General features: G+C 49.3%; 1 protein-coding gene across 1 annotated transcript; it reads left to right on the top strand.

The window, feature by feature from the left end:
* Nucleotides 1-12,093: 12,093 nt before the first annotated feature.
* On the top strand, nt 12,094-15,930 carry LOC117884536 (integumentary mucin C.1-like). Its single transcript, XM_034784988.1, has 2 exons — nt 12,094-12,638; nt 14,335-15,930. Exons 1-2 carry the CDS (start codon nt 12,119-12,121, stop codon nt 14,415-14,417), a joined length of 603 nt encoding a protein of 200 aa, XP_034640879.1. The 5' UTR covers nt 12,094-12,118; the 3' UTR covers nt 14,418-15,930.
* The last annotated feature ends 1,246 nt before the right edge of the window (nt 15,931-17,176 follow it).

The raw sequence follows: 17,176 nt of genomic DNA, 5'->3' as shown, positions 1-17,176 counted from the left end.
ACACAAATACAAGGGCTTCCCTCAGCCAAAATCCAGGTGCAGGCTCAGTTTGCCTCACCCCAGCTTAAAGCAAAGGCCTAAAGGGGGCTCGTTTCAGGACAGAAGGCAGCACTCAGCCTAGGGTACGTTTTGTATAATTCCCCTCCAATTGTGACAGCTTACGGTCACGGTCTCTTGCATATAGACAAACCCACAGCCATTGATCGTAGCGGCTAGAGGCAGCCTAGAATTTCCACTGGCTTGTGATCAAGCGTCCTCTTTGAGGGAAATCTCATTTCAAATGCCCTGTGCCCATGAAGAACTAACCCACCCTGAATTTAGCCTTTCAGCAGCAGTGCTGCAAGGTTTCCAGTGCGGCGCAGCCAGCAGACTGTCGCCTGACAAGATCTCGTCGCTGGTGGAACACGTGAAAAACAAAACCGCCACGCTGAGCGCTCACCAGGTAGGAGGTTCCTTGCCATAACGCTGGCTGGGGTAGAAAGCCAGGAGAGCATGTTATTAACATGTGTGTAACATGTTGCTGTCTGTTAGATGCGCCACACATTCCAGGGAATCACTACATGGAAAGTTACAGGCTATATTTTTTAAAGTGTGGGTAGAAATGCACAAAGCCCCCCCACAAAACACTGCATTGTCCTGCAATGGCGGTGCCCCAGGTGGTGGGCCTGGATTTCAGCCTGACTCTGGTTGAAATGAATCCTGTCATAGGGTTTTCCCAAGTTCTGCTTCCAGAACCTTCCCCTGCCTCAGTTTCCCTACTCTCATGTTAGCCGGCAGGCCAGTGCATCAGCGAAGCTCCCAGCAGAGTCACTGTTTCATTCTCTTTTCTGAGGGATGCATTTATTGTTCAAACACAGCTCAACATCCGTCAGGACAGGTCAGCCAGGTCCTGAACTCCCACTACTGCTCCCAACACTGCACCTATCCCCAGCCAGGATCCATCTAACTGGTCTGATAAGCCCCTTTCCAGCCCCTTCTCTGATCCAGAGTCTGCTGCAGAAACCTCCCTGCACTCTGCACCTCACTCTCCCTTATGTGACCTGCTCGTTGGCCTTTTATCTCAGCAGCTGGGAGGCAGCTGATCAGTCACAAGTGGGCTAAGCCCAGTTCCCTTAAAGAGACATCCCACCCTAAGACAGACCACGTAAGAGTTCAGCCATAAAAGGTTGTCATGTGCTCACATGCTCCTTTTACTTGCCTGTCAAGCTGCATCGGCACTGCAAAAATACAGAGTCATTCCTAAGCTTATGGTCCTAGATTTGCTAGGGGCCTGTTTCCTAACTAACCCGTCGGGGCATGCTTCTGTGGAATGAGTAACAATGCAGATGGGTTACCCCGCAAAGCGCAGTGGCCCTGACCCTGCGGGGTACTGCACACCGCACAAAGGGAGCTGGCTGAAATGGGACTTACCTCGCACCTCCCATCATCAGAGATTTTAAAAATAATCGTCCTGATTCTCCCATGCCCTGCCCCCAGGCAAAGTCCTTTACACCAGTTCCAAGTGGGCATTACCAGAACGGTAGCATTGTACGCCCAGCTGGCATCGGCGTAAGGGACGAGCCAGGGAGCAAGGCACCAGGATCAGCTGATGGCCTCAGTGTAATTCCCTTCACTCCAAGCAGAGTTCAGCTGGGGATGGATTTGACCCATACACACAGGGGACCAAAACAACCTGGGGAAGAAAAGCAATGGTGGAAGCAAAACCGGACTGATGAATGTGTGTCTGTGAAGCAGCAGGAGGGATGAAACATTTCATTTAAAAACAAGAGCTCCCCAGTATTCCCACTTGAGTAAATAGGGTTATTTTTCATTTTTCTCTGACTCTACGGCCCAAGATAAGTTCTAGTTAATGTACTGAAATGTTTTATGAGAAGCAGGTAATATTGACAGTCGGCTGCCTGTTTCTTTCCATCAGTTATCCTGCATGGCCAAAATACTAGCTGCAAAGAACTTGACAGCAAACTTCACCAGCTACCCGCCAGACGTGCTGCTCTTCTTTGAGTGAGTATCTCAGAGTGGCATAAGCGCTCATTTCCCATGTGAGTCAGTAGCATTCGGTCATGAGAGTAGCCCTGATTCAAGGCCAATTATGTCCTTGTGTGTCTAAGGATTACTCCTGTGAGGGAAGGTTTGCAGAATTGGGCTCTCAGCTCCAATCCTGCAGCCCTCACTCATTAAAAATCCCCATCAGTGGGGCGTAAATTCAGCTGGAGCCATCTGGAGCAGAGCTCTAGTAAATATTTTTAAACCAGCGGGAGCCCCGGCACGTCCCGCGAGGCTGAAGCCCCGAGCCCCAGGAAATACTTGGTGAGAATTTAAGCCCTGCCTATTGGTTTCAGTGGGAGCTTTTTCTGAATAAGGACAGCAAGATGGAGAACTTCAGACCCAAGTCAGCAAAACACACATGCTTACCTGTAAGCACAAATGTCCCATTGAAGTCACTAGAAGAACTCCCATGCTTAAAGTGAAGCACACGCTTAAATGCTTTCATGAACTGAGGCCTTAATCCTCAAAGCCCAGGAGTAAAGTTGGGTCTCTGTTTTAATGTAGAGCTTTGAGGGTCGCTGACCACAAGTGGCCAGTAATAAATGCTAGTTCTGGCTATCTGTTAGAAAGCCAGGTGGGCATTTGGCACTGCTTCTGTGGCAATGTGGGGCCATTGGCAAGGAGAGAATGGCTAGCAGCTCTGAGCATAGGATGCAATGGCACTAGCCCCGGATGCACTACGTACCCTCTCCATGGGGAGAGCAGAGCATGGAGCAGAAGTTGATGGGCCCGATTCCTCTCTAAGTCACACCAGAGGATCCCCAGGGTTTAGATTCTGCCCCATCCCGCTCAGAGCAGCATTAGCACATTTCTCAGGAAAGCAGCTGGCGTTACTGGCCCAACGTGCCAGGGACCTCCTCCAGGACAAGTCGCTGAAGAAGGCGCACATGCTGCAAACCACGGTTGTCATTTCTGAGGTCTGTTCCCCCCCACACCCAGTTTACACAATTTCCATTCCTTACAGTTTCACCCAAGTGCAGAATCACACCTGCAAAGAGTTTTACAGTCTGGCTTCCCAAGGGAATCTAAACCTGCTGCCAAATGGATCGGCCCAAAGAACACAACTCCTGAATAATGCATTAGTGTGCCTGGTAAGTTACAATCTACCTTTCAAGTGCACCTTCTCGGTGCCCTAATGATCAGTTCAGTGCTTTAGCGGTAGTAGCTATACGCACGACATCAGCCTCCCGGAGTAAATTAAGTCCAGTTAGTTTCCTTTCCTTGCAAATATTAGTTGCTAATATTTGGGGCCAGATCCTGCCATTTTAATGTTGAGTTATAATTTACTCACTGAGTAATTGAGTAAGTTACTATCTGTTGTAAGATAGAGCGATCAGATACAGCCTTTGGCTTGTAAGCCGGGTGAATACTGAAGGAAAACAAGTTTGAATAGTTCACTCAGAAATATTGCAGAACGTATTGACTGAGTCAAGGGATCTCACTCGCCCGGCTCTGGGGAGTTGCCTGGTTTATAAGAGAATTCTGACACCTGCTGTGTTGCCCTTTCCCCCAGGGCAGGGTGAATAACACACTGAGCAAGGAACAGCTTAGCAGCCTCGGAGCATTGGTGTGTGACATGGATCCAGCAGCCATCACAGACTCCGACCCTCAGATCCTGGAGAATCTGAAGCTCTGTCCAGATCTAACAGGGGCCCAGAAAGCTGCTCTCAACACTCTCCTCAGCAGTGGGGAAAGCCAGGACGGGTAGGCGCTTCCCCTTGGGGTGTTCTGGACTATAAGGTGGATAGAAAGCTGGCTAGATCGTCGGGCTCAACGGGTAGAGATCAACGGCTCCATGTCTAGATGGCAGCTGGTATCAAGCGGAGTGCCCCAAGGGTTGGTCCTGGGGCTGGTTTTGTTCAATATCTTCATTAATAATCTGGAGGATGGCGTGGACTGCACCCTCAGCAAATTTGCAGATGACACTAAACTGGGAGGAGTGGTAGATATGCTGGAGGGTAGGGATCGGATACAGAGGGACCTAGACAAATTAGAGGATTGGGACAAAAGAAATCTGATGAGGTTCAACAAGGACAAGTGCAGAGTCCTGCACTTAGGACGGAAGAATCCCATGCACCGCTACAGACTAGGGACTGAATGGCTAGGCAGCAGTTCTGCAGAAAAGGACTGGGGATTACAGTGGATGAGAGGCTGTGTGCCCTTGTTGCCAAGAAGGCTAATGGCATTTTGGGCTGTATTATTAGGGGCATTGCCAGCAGATCGAGGGACATGATCATTCCCCTCTATTTGACATTGGTGAGGCCTCATCTGGAGTACTGTGTCCAGTTTTGGGCCCCACACTACAAGAAGGATGTGGAAAAATTGGAAAGAGTCTAGCGGAAGGCAACAAAAATGATTAGGGGTCTGGGGCACATGACTTATGAGGAGAGGCTGAGGGAACTGGGATTGTTTAGTCTGCAGAAGAGAAGATTGAGGGGGGATTTGACAGCTGCTTTCAACTACCTGAAGGGGGGTTCCAAAGAGGATGGATCTATTTGTTCTCAGTGGTGGCAGATGACAGAACAAGGAGTAATGGTCTCAAGTTGCAGGGGGGGGGAGGTTTAGGTTGGATATTAGGAAAAACTTTTTCACTAGGAGGGTGGTGAAGCACTGTATATGAGTCACCTAGGGAGGTGGTGGAATCTCCTTCCTTAGAGGTTTTTAAGGCCCAGCTTGACAAAGCCCTGGCTGGGATGATTTAGTTGGGGATTGGTCCTGCTTTGAGCAGGGGGCTGGACTAGATGACCTCCTGAGGTCCCTTCCAACCCTGATATTCTCTGATTCTCTGAAAGAACGAGATTAACCCTGAAATGGAGGATTATTTGTGTATGGGTTTGACTAGAGAATACTGTTTGTGACTTATCTAAACTTTGCCTTTTCCTGCATGGTGCAGGGCTCCTTTATCATGGGATTTAGGGAGTTTGCAGAGTCTTGGATCACTCACTTTGTATCTGAACCGGACAACTTGGAGGTCAGTCAAGGAGGTAGGTTACGCACCTAGGCAGCTTATTAGGGAGATAGCTGTGCCGAGTTCACTCTTTGGGAAACAGGGGTTTGCTTCTGAGATGCACTGGGTAGCATGAGAGTTATATTATTGTATATTATAGCTGTGAACTATGTTCCACACTGTGAAATCCTTGTGTGAGCAGCAGATGCTCATGCACTTGGTCTTTCTCTCTTCCTCTCCCTGCTCCCTCCGCTCCTCTATCACCAACCTCTTCTCTCCCTTCACAGATCTTACAGTTGTTCTGTCAATGGAGCTTTCTCCTCTACCAGTCTTGCCATCTGGGACTCCATCCTTTCCTCTTTGCCAAACCCTGATCGTTTTTAATTCCTCTCTGCTTGGGTCTGATCCAAAGAAGTCAATGGATAGACTCCCATTGACTTCAGTGGGCAATTGATTATGCTTCTTGTGAGCTAACGCCTGCATACCTCTGGGCTATTGCCCGTTTTGTCCTCAGCTTCATCCGCGACTTAGGAACTCTTATTCTTCCTTTTCCCCAGGGTGTGAGAAAGGCCTTCTTCAGAAGTGTTGTCGATGGGTACCAAACCCAAAGTGCATCTCAGAAGGAGAAAACCATGCTCCTCTTAAAATCTATTGGCTCCGCATCACCTTCATCTTCCAGATCTAAACGTGCCACTGAACGTAAGTGGAGGAGCGTTAAAATTAGCAATGGGCCAATCGTGGGTTTGGATCAGTTCGGATAATCACTCAATGGTCTGGGGGTAGCATTTTCAAAAGCTTCTGCATGACCTAGGAGCCCAAGTCCCATTCTCTCTGTTCCCCTAGGGCCAGCAAAACTGGGATTACTTGGGGGAAATTCTCTGGCCTGGGTTATCCAGGAGGTCAGACTACATGATCCCCATCTTCTGGCCTTAGAATCTATGAATCTGTGAAATCTTTCCCTGTCTACCAATTCTATCAACAGAATGCAAGTCTGAACCTATCACCGCCAGCACCATCCAAGACCCCCTCTTCATTGTGTATTATGACACTAAGGGGCAATTTGATGCATGCTTGAGTAACGAGGTTTTGAAAGCCAACCTGGTTCCATTGCTGGAGCAGCCTCTCACAGAGGAGTACCTTGATGTCATGAAAAGAAAACTCAGTGAGGTAACAAAGACTATCACGAAATAAGACAATAACAAGCAGCTGAGCTCCAAGTTAGTACACGGCCTTTCCAGGCAGGGAGAACTCTGTTTGTAGGTGATTTTCATCCTTGGGAATAAGCGTCATGGGGAAAGATTTCTGACCAGAGCAGAGTACGTGCATGTTGGGCGGGAGGGTGTTGGGATGTTCATTTCTACATCCTGAAGGACTATAACAGAGTCAATGTGCTGGCTGGGGGAGCGGGTGTTTCTTAGCACATCCATACCCAGCCCTTACAAGGTGTTGCTCTCCCGGATGGGGAGGACCACTTTCTGAGGCAGTAACTCTGGGAGTAGGTTCAGGGCTCTCTCTGTGCTTCCTGCCTTTGGGAGAAAGGAAATAGCAACACCAGAAGCATAAGGGGAGCTGCTTCTGTCCCCTCTCCCACTAATACATAGACGTGGTTTTGTTGTTTACTGACCTCAGGCCTGTGTCATTGTTCTGGGGACTCTGCCCGCCTGTGCTAACCCCTACTAAACAGAGCACGAGGTCACATAACCAGAGTGCATCCTCCGTGTCACTGTCTCTTCTGCGGCCTCTGGAGATATGATGCTGGAGGAGAAGCAGTCGCCGAAAGCTACTCCAGTCACCTTGTCTGGAGACAGAATTTTTTGACCTGCTCCCTCAGGGCTGAGTTCACTCCTCACCGCAAGGAACATGCAGAGAGTCCAGTTCGGGCCAAGTTCTCCTGCCCCCCCAGTGCTGTCGCACAATTTGAGCGACGATGAAAACTGCCAGGGGGATGATGCAGAAATCATTCAAAAGCAGTGTGTCTGAGCTCAAAAAGGGAGCCAGGGCTGAACTTTGCAGCTCGGGTCCATCCCTTGTTAAACAACAATGTGGTCTACATTTATCATCCGTAGTGCTTTGGGTATCATTCACTGTAGAGGAGTGGGGTTGGGCCGGGGACAGTGGTGTGGGGGAGAGTTCTGGAGAGAAGCAAGGAGAGCTGTGAAGATCAGTGGGAGAAAGGGGGAAGGAAGGGGGAATGGTGATTAGCACTGGGGAAGGGAGGAGGAAGAGGGTATCATGGAGAGGAAGTTGAATGGTTGGGAGGTGAGCGACGAGCTGAATCAAGGGAAGTGAGAGTCAAATGCAAAATCAGAGCTGGAGAATGGGCAGGGATGAGCGCAGAGTGGTCCGGAGGAGCCTGCACTGGGTGTTAATGGTCTAACTGGGTAGATGTTGGTAGTCTGCAATGTTACTCCCGTGCCTGATTTCGGTACGTTGGCTGCCCATATGACTAGAGCACCTCAGCTCAATACCCAGAGGGACTGACCATCAAAAATCAAGCCAAAACTATCACAAAGAGACAGCGACCCGCGGGAAGCAGGCGGGCAATGGTGAAAGTAAGGAGGGGATAGAAGCCAAGAGGATGCTGTGTCCGGTGGTGAGCGAGAGATAGAAACAGGATTTCCTGTTACACTTTAAACCAGTGGGAATTAGCCTCCTGCTCTTGATATCCATGTTTCACATGGACTTGCTAACGAGTCACCCTGGACCTTCCAGATTTACCCCGCTGGGATCCCAGAGGACCAGTTAAAGCTGTTTGGTCAGTTATCACGCCGCTACGATGAGAACGAGATCAGCACGTGGAGAGTGACTTCCAGTGACACACTATCAGCCTTACTGGATCCAGCAGGCGGACGCTGGAAGGCATCTGGGGTAAAAATGCCAGTGGCTGTTAACATAGCTATTGATGCGCTAGAGCAAGAGAGTGTGATCCCACAGCCAGTAGATAATAGACGTGGGAGAAGGGAGAGGGTGGCATTAAGCATATGGAGTCCTTTGCTGACAGAAATGAAAGCTCTGTCCTTATTGCTTCCTTGCTAGTTTCACTCTCTTAAATACAATGGCACCGATTCTCCCCTGCTCCACGCACAGATTCTCATGGCACATTTTCACCAGCCCCAGCCTATCAGCGTGCTTTAGAGCAGCTTATGGGCTGCTCTACTTTACACCAACTGGCTATTGCCTCCATGTGACTCTACGCCCGTTGTGAATTGGTGTAGCACGGGCACACTCCACCCTACCCCCCCGCACCCGAGACCAGGCTGCAGAGGGGCAATGGAAGAAGGAGCCAGATGTGCTGGTTTCCTTTACACAAGGAGAACTTTCAACTGCCCGGTTAGGGCCAGATTCTACCATCTTGTGCTGATGCAACAGAGCAACGTAACCGGAACAGGAGTAGAGCATCCAAGCCAATATTTAGAAAGATGGTTACACCGCAGGATTCTATTTAACAGGCCTGGTGTGAGAGCTGAGTTTTGGGGAGAGGTATTTGATAGAGGGGATGCAGCTACAACTTGTACAGGGCCAAGGAGACTCTCCCAGGGGCATTGGCCAGTGGGCGTAGATGGGGAAGGGTCTGGATTTACATTCCTCCTCTTTTCGTCTTGGCTGCATGGGCTAGAATGAGTCAGTTTCTCTGTTCCTGAGAGCCCCAGCTTTGATCATTGAAAGGATACAGTGTTTGTAGCAGTTACTATACTACTCTTGTGTGTTTTTATAGGGAGGGTTTGTATTCCCTAAATAAATTCACCTTCTTTAATTTTGTTTTCCAGGCCAAGCAACTGATCACTAGATACACGGACTTGGGGGGCACCTTAACTGGACCCTTACTTCAGAAAATTGGTGGTAGAGATCTGTGTGGGCTGGAGGATGATCAGATTAATAAAATAAGCCCAGAAGCAATTGGGTAAATCACCTTAGAAATGGAAGGGGCACTTTAATTTCACGAGTGAATCTTTAGACTCACGTTAGTGCTGCATCATGTTGGACAAAGCTCCACTCTTTCAGGGTGCGTTGTAACAAGCGCTCCAGAAAACCCTCCAGATTCTGGACATCTCTTGGGTCTGCAAAGCTGGGCTGGAGAGGTCATGGGAGTCAGGCAGCCTGGGTTTTAGGTCTGATTCTACCGCTGACTCGCTGTGTGACCATCGGCAAATCACTTAACCTCTCTGTGCCTTCACACAAGTAACCCTTGCCAAGGAACTGATCCCTTGGAGTAAGGAATACTTGTGCTAGTAAGAGAAGCAAGATTTGCCTGCTATGGAGCAGGGCTGGTTGTAGGATCCCATTATGGTGGGGGGAGGGCCCTGTGGGTACTTTGGGGCCTGCGTGTAGCTATTTAAAAAACAAACAACATTCCGAGTCCAGAGGCTCGTTGGACCCCTACAAAATCTGGTATTTTCAGGGCTTTAAAAAGTGAAATTTGGATACTGCGTCAGTATTTGCGATGATTTATAATTTCTATAATGGACAAGGACTCTCCAATCTGCTGCTATTCCACTGCTTAACACTGGATAACTTTGTACATATTTTGGACTTTCTGACAATTTGGGGCCCCTTGAAGATTTTCTTTGGGGGTGGGGCGGGGCGCAAATGTCCCCTTTGCTCCACCCCCTCCACCGATAGTGACAGCCCTGCTAAGAGGTTAGAACTATGGGTAGGAACGAAAAATTGCAATAAACCTGGAGAGAAAATGCCAAAAAAAACAACGGTAGTGAGCTAATTGGCAAACAGTCGTTCTGAGGGAGTCTTGGGGTGATGCTGAAAAATTAATGAGCTACGTGCTTGCACTCTGCTACGGTAGCAAAGAAAGCCATGCAATTTTGGGCTGTTCTTGCAGAAACAGCATGGGCCAGATTCCTTGCTGTGCTGAGTTCATACTCTGCAGAGTGGCCAACGGGAGCCGCTGGCCCTGCCCCCATTCTCAGTTTATTAGCCCGTATTCACAGGGTCAGATGGCCTGCCATATTTAGGACCAAGGAATAAATCATCCATCCAATTAGCTATGGATCTTGGGAGGGTTCATATGGTCACAGAATTGGGCCTTTGTTTGCTCTCATTCTGGGCAGGAGCCACTGATTGTAACGTGCGACTTTCTCTTCACCTAGGACTGCTGGGAAATTAGACATTTCTTCTTGTTCACAAAGCAAGAAAGACCGGCTGTATGCAAAAGCCCGTGATGCCTTTGCTAGCCAAACTGGAACCAGTGCTTACTACCCTTTAATTCAGCCATATTTAGGTAGGTATTTAAACTTTTCCCTTCTTTTATTCTAGTGCAGTTGATACAGGACTGGTCCTCCCCTGCCCCCTCCATAGATTGCCATAACTAGATGTTTATAAAAGATCTGCAGTAACAACCCTGCTTGGAAAATGCTACCGCATCTGTAAGTTTATTAAAAACCCTACCTATTTTTATTAAGGTGGAGCGCCAATAAAGGACCTGGAACACTTCGCAGGATCTAATATTGCCATGGATATCGACACATTTACTTCCTTAAAACCCAGCGAACTGCAGGTATGTTACACACATTCATTGCATGCTCCTTAAACTGCTGGCGCGTGCCTAGTAGAAGACCCCAATTCCATTGCTAGAGACTCTACCAGCTGTCTTGGTGTGGTCAGGATCTCTAGTGGAATGTCCATCAATGCAATGCTACAGAACAGCTGGTGGACTGAGGGATCCACAGGGAAAGGGGGTTTGCACCACTGATGCACATATAATGCGTTAGACGGGTAAAGCATTATATGTGCATCAGTGGTGCAAACCCCTTTCTCTGTCCTGAGGAGCTGACGATCTCAGTAGACAGGGAATATAACTTCACAGGAGAGAGGTCGCGCAATTATGTTTAGCAAGTGTTAGCGTCAAGGCTATTGCCCAATGAGAACTGGATGGGAGGGATTTGGGATGCTGTCTCTTTAATACATATTTTTTTAAATGTTATTATTTTGTCAGTAATCATATTAGAAAAAGTATCCTCTGGTAACACCGCCTGTTTGTGAAGTTGAACTGTTTTCACCACTGCATTGCAGAACCTCAGTGTCCAGAATGTGAAAAATTTGCTTGGTGTAAACCTCCCTGATCTAAAACGAGCTGAAAATCATCCATCCGTGAGCAGCTGGATCCAGAGGCACTATCAATCGGAACTGGACAGCGTCCTGGGCATCGGTCTGCTCGGGGGAATGTCAGAGCCAGTCTCAGAGGCAACTGCTAGCAGTGGGACTTCCGCTACCCCTGATACCAGCATCACCCCACCGACCACCACCTACAATGTCACCATCCCCCACGAAACCACCTCCCCACCTGCTATCATCACCCCCCTTGCTACCATCCGCAATACCACTACTACACACATCACCACTTCCCCACTTGCTACCACCGACAATACCACCACCACCCACAACACCACCTCCCTACCTGCCACCACCTACAATGGCACCATCCCCCACGAAACCACCTCCCCACCTGCTATCATTGCCCCACTTGCTACCATCCACAATACCACCACCACCGACAACACCACCTCCCCACCTGCTACCACCTACGATGACACCACAACCTACGATGACACCACCACCCACGACACCACTTCCCCACCAGCTACCACCTACAATGACACCATCCCCCACAACACCACTTCGCTACCTGTTATGATCACCCCACTTGCTACCATTCACAATACCACTACTACCCACAACACCACTTCCCCACCTGCTACCACCTACAATGATACCACCACCCACGACACCACTTCCCCACCTGCTACCACCTACAATGATACCACCACCCATGACACCACTTCCCCACCTGCTACCACCTACAATGATACCACCACCCACGACACCACTTCCCCACCTGCTACCACCTACAATGATACCACCACCCACGACACCACTTTCCCACCTGCTACCACCTACAATGACACCACCACCCACGACACCACTTCGCTACCTGTTATGATCACCCCACTTGCTACCATCCACAATACCACTACTACCCACAACACCACTTCCCCACCTGCTACCACCTACAATGACACCACCACCCACGACACCACTTCCCCACCTGCTACCACCTACAATGACACCACCACCCATGACACCACCACCCATGACACCACTTCGCTACCTGTTATGATCACCCCACTTGCTACCATTCACAATACCACTACTACCCACAACACCACTTCCCCACCTGCTACCACCCACAATATCACCATCCTACCTGCTACTATCCACACTACCATCTCCCCAACTGCTATTATCACCCCAACTAGCATCACCCACAATACCACCTCCCTACCTGGTCCCACCCACAACACCACCTTCATCACCTCCCCCAAGAAGCCTGTCACTTCCCCCCAGCCCACCCCAAACTCCACCTCCCCATCTCCCATCACCTCCACATCCACCCAAAAGACTGTCCTCACCTCAGCTTCCAGCACCACAACATCCACTGGCAAGTCTACCCCTACCTCAACAGCTACCACTCCCACAAGCCCTGGCAAGACGGCTGTTTCCCCTGCACCGGCCACCACCGTGTCTTCCACAACCATGATCACCCCCAAGACAGCCACTAAAAAACCAGCTACCAACACGACATGGCCACCAAAGCCACTACCACCAGGATACATCATTCTTGAACCGGTCACCGGTATGTATCTCTACAATGCACCAAAGTTAGGAAGAAGGAAAGTCTCAGGAAACAATCCCGGTGAAAAAATACCCCTTGACTAACACAGTCATTTGAGTCTGTTGATGACCAGCACCAGAATATGCATTCTGTTATTAGTAAGGGCACCCGTTACAGCTACTAGCAAATCAAGCAATGACACCCCACCAGGGAGTGCTATCATTTCACAGTATGAAACGTGCTGCCACCAGATGCTGCATGCGTTGCAGTCCAGTCAGGCACATCTTAGCACATTTACACGTGCTCTGGGTATGTCTTCACTGCACACTTCACATGGGCTCTTAGCAAGTGCAAACTCCCCTGCCATCCACACCGAAAAACCTCACACCAGGGTTTGGAGGTGCTTTGAGCTGAGGTTGGGTGACATGGCTGGGGTAGTGGGGATTTGAGCCTAGGCCGCAGGTTCACATGGGCTGGAATCCACCCACCTTGCAGCGAGGCTCCAGAATAATTATTTGAATGTTGGTAGTCCCCCAATGCTTTCCCACAATCCCCCTGGAAGGACAGACAAAATCTGCAGTTGACTGGGAAAAAATCCTAGCGCACCTCAGCGCCATGTCCGCAGGCCCACACGGGTGAGTGAGGAAGCAGGAATGTGTGTAGGGCTTTGCAGTGGGGATGCTCACGCCTGGGCTGGGCTAAGCAGGGTCCCAGGGTAATTGTGCAGTGTAGACACAGATGTATATTGGGGCCCCAGCCTCTGCCGATGTGAGCTGTTAACGCTTAACTGACCTTAGTGGAGCTGTGTCTAGTTACACCTGCTGGCCATGTTTTTGGTGTATTTAGTGCTCCTGAAAAGAGATTTTAGCAGCCCGTAGGGTCCCAAGTATAACAAAGGCTGAAGCTGCTGTAGACCCAGCCAAGGTCCCATGCCTGAGCTGAAGAAACTCTCTCTCTGAGGCAGAGGAGAGGTCAATGTCCACTAACCGTCAGCCCTTGGCCTTTTTGCACAGGATCCACGGGTGACACATTATAATATTGTTCGCTCAAATATACCCGCCTGACTGATCCCCCAACCTCATTGCACATGGGCCACTGAATCAGACAGTATTGTTTGTCATTATGGAGCGGGTGTAGGGGGGTGAAAACATTTTCTACTATATGGGGTTGGGCGGTGAAGCCACGGGAGCTGAACTGGAGATAGCCTCCTCACACCTGGGCTGGTGCGCAGTTGGGGAATTACACAGACAAATTCCTAAATGGCTTTTCTTCGAAAATGCTCTACTGTCAGATAGTACAAAGAGCCGGCTTCTCTCGTCAGTACAGCCTGGTGTGGCTCCACTGAGTTCAGTGGGTTTTCTCCTGCCTTACATCTGTAATACCATCACCACTGCCAATACCACCACCCCAGCTACTGTGCCCTAGTGTGAGAGGAAAACCAGTCCTTTCATGTATAGTAAATTCTATTCCACCACGCTCTCTACCTGTAACCAGCTGTGGGGTGCTGTTGCATGGCTGTGCGACCTTGGGGGCTTGTAGGGACAATAGGTGACGTAGGCCAAAAGGCAACACCTCTCTGTCTACATTAATCCTACCAGGAGTGCCTGAATGCCAAACACGATACTGTTCCTATCACCCCTTTGGGCGTTCGGGTCTGACCACGCTGATCATATGGACAAGCCAAGTAATTCTGATTTTTATTCTTTCCATCATCCAGCGTCAGGATCCAAACCAGCTTTCCGTTTGCTGCATGCCATCTCCGTTACCATCGGAATCTCCTTGTTGAGCAGGGTTCTCTAATGCCACCGTCACAGGCGCTGCCTCCACCACGTTCCTCCTTCCTTTAATTCCTCCCCTGACCCAAACTAGCTGAGATGGCAGCTGCAGACGTTTCCTATCCCCCCTCAAGGGAAGCAGCGACGCCATGAAAAGCAAAGACGCACAGTAGATCAAGCAGCTGTAGCACCGTCACTCTGATTCCCTGGAGCAATGCAATCATCCCGGAGAAAAGGGAAAGCACGTTAGCACTACGCCAAACAGCACACTGTGGGTGTTGTCGCTCAGCGGTTCGGAGAGAAGAGCAGTACAAGAGTCTCACACCAGGACCAGGAGCAGCAGCAAGGGACCCTTCCTATTGGCTCACTTTGCCCCATCCCTGGGTATGCAAAGCCTTCTCCAGCTGATCTCCCAAGGCCAAGCCCTCCTCAGGAGCAGCACCCGATGCCTACGCTGCATCTCCTTGGTCAGCAAGGGTGAAGCCAGCCCATAGGGTTACCTGGAGGAAAGTCCAGTTGTGGGGAAGGTTGCAGGGGGTAAAGGACACGGGCTGAAATACTGATTCAGTTTGAAATAAACAGGGGACTATGGTAGGGCAGATGCATTGCTGATGCTAGTGAGGCTAGCCATGAATTTGACCCACTGTTCTGTGCACGACACATTAACTACGCCTGGTTACAAATGGAACCGATAGGGCCAAGTCCTTGGCTGGTGTAAATTGCCACACTGCCATTGAAGTCAAGGGAGCTGCAGCAAATTACACCACCAGGGAATAACGTTATCGGGGGTGGGGGTGAGGAATCACCATTTTTCCAGCCAAAAAATACAAGACAAAATAAAGTCAGATGACTGTGAGTTCTAGTCTCCCATTACAACAACCTGGACCTCTCCACCACGCTGGGGACTTTTATCTGCTGGGGATCAGTGTCACCATATGGCTAACAGGAACCTATCCAGGGGCCGGCTTCAGTTCCAAAATCTTTCGGAGTTCAGGCTGCGAGGCAGGCATGAGCCTGGAAGACACACATGCCTACTAGATAAATACTAGGCATAATACTATGATCAATTGTATTGTGGTTGGGTTGGGCTCCATATTGATCTGTCAAGGGGCTCCACTCTGCCACCCTTCCTTACATGGGGGAGAACTTGAGCCATAACTAGTCCCATTGGAATCACAATTGAAACTCGTGGAGTAAGTCACTGCCCACTGTAAGAGGCGCAGAATTGGGTCTATTATTCTTGCGCTATAAACACAGTAGTGTCATGTATCCATCTGACGGCTCTGCCAGAAATCCCATAGATGTATTTAATTTGCTTTATTTTGGACTTATGAGAGATCTTTGATCAGGATTTGTTCAAGCCATGCCAAAGCCACTTGGGTGGGAACATTTATTTAAAAGCGTGTATATGGATTATCATTTTACTGCTGTATAGGCAACATCAGGCAAAGTATTTTACTTTTTCCTAATCACAGATGTCCCTTGATGTGTACAGTGCTTTCAGTTTAAGCTGTCTTTCCACTTAGTTTTAATAAAATATACCAGTTCCGTTCATAGATTGAGTTCCTCCACCTGTTTAGAAATGTAATTGCTATTTCTGTCTATCTCCTCCAACCAGGCTTGTATTCTCAGTCTTACATTCCAATAACTCTCCTATAAATTCTCCCCAATGAAGTGAACAAAGGGGAAAAGTTGGGAAGGGAACCTCAGAGTTGGTCTCTTCCCTCCAGGTCCTCTACCTTCATGGTTTCTTCCCTCATGGGTTGAAGAGATTCTTATATATCTTCTTGCTGAGGGCAAGTCAATGGCGCTAGTAGACTGAGCGAGTGCTCATCTGTGTGAGGAAAGGCTGCACTGTCTAGCCAGAAGTGAGCAGTGACTCGTAGGGCTTTCATGGAACGTGCAAGTGACATGGTCAGAGGCAAAACACATGGGTGTTAGTGTGATAGTGTCTATCCCCCACCACTCCATCCCAGGTTTTGCACAATGTCCAGTTCATGCTGGAACAAGCCACTTTGGAGCTGTTAGAGATCTCCAGCTAGGACTGATCGTTTCAATAAACCTGCAAAATTATTTACCTTACTGCTGAGATCCTTCGTATTCAAAGTTGTGGTGACCTGCGGCACAGCACCGTGTCTCATACTCAGCGAAACCCTACAAATGTGTAAACGGTGACACTTCCAAGCTGGAAATCCTCATTGACCCATGAGCATTTGCTCCTATGTTATCAGAAAAACGAGGCATTTAAACAAAATTAATGGGAAGCAAAAGGTCTAGACTGATTAGCTGTATGCTTGGATGAAATATATTGGTATATCCCTCTGGAATGCCTTTACTTTCTTCTCCCCCTCTCTGGTTTTAACCAGAAATTCCATCTTGGACCTGAGCAATCTTCCCACTGGTACACGCCATGAAGTTTTGGTTTTGACAGAAATCGACGTTTCTGAACATTCCCCAGCCAGCGCTGCTTTTAACCCTGCAGCCCGGCGCCAGAGGCTGCCCCTGGTGAGGAAGATCCTTTATTGCTTCCTGAACATCTGGACTGTCCTCAGCTCCCCTGCAAGTGACATCAGCCACAGGAGAAGTAGGGGCAAGCAGGGCCAGCTCTAGGCACCAGCGCTCCAAGCATGTGCTTGGAGCGGCACTTTCCAAGGGACAGCACTCCGGCTTCTTTTTTTTTTTTTTTTTTTGCTTGGGGTGCAAAAAGCCAGGAGCCGGCCCTGAGCGGAGGTGAGCTGTGGTGGTGGGGGGCGCGGGGAGGGCCGCAGGAAGTAACCCTGGGGG

Source organism: Trachemys scripta, chromosome 10 (genome assembly GCF_013100865.1).
Source record: "Trachemys scripta elegans isolate TJP31775 chromosome 10, CAS_Tse_1.0, whole genome shotgun sequence".
NCBI lineage: Eukaryota > Metazoa > Chordata > Testudines > Emydidae > Trachemys > Trachemys scripta.
The sequence above is the reverse complement of the archived record's forward strand: the minus strand, read 5'-3'. Positions and strand labels throughout refer to the sequence as shown.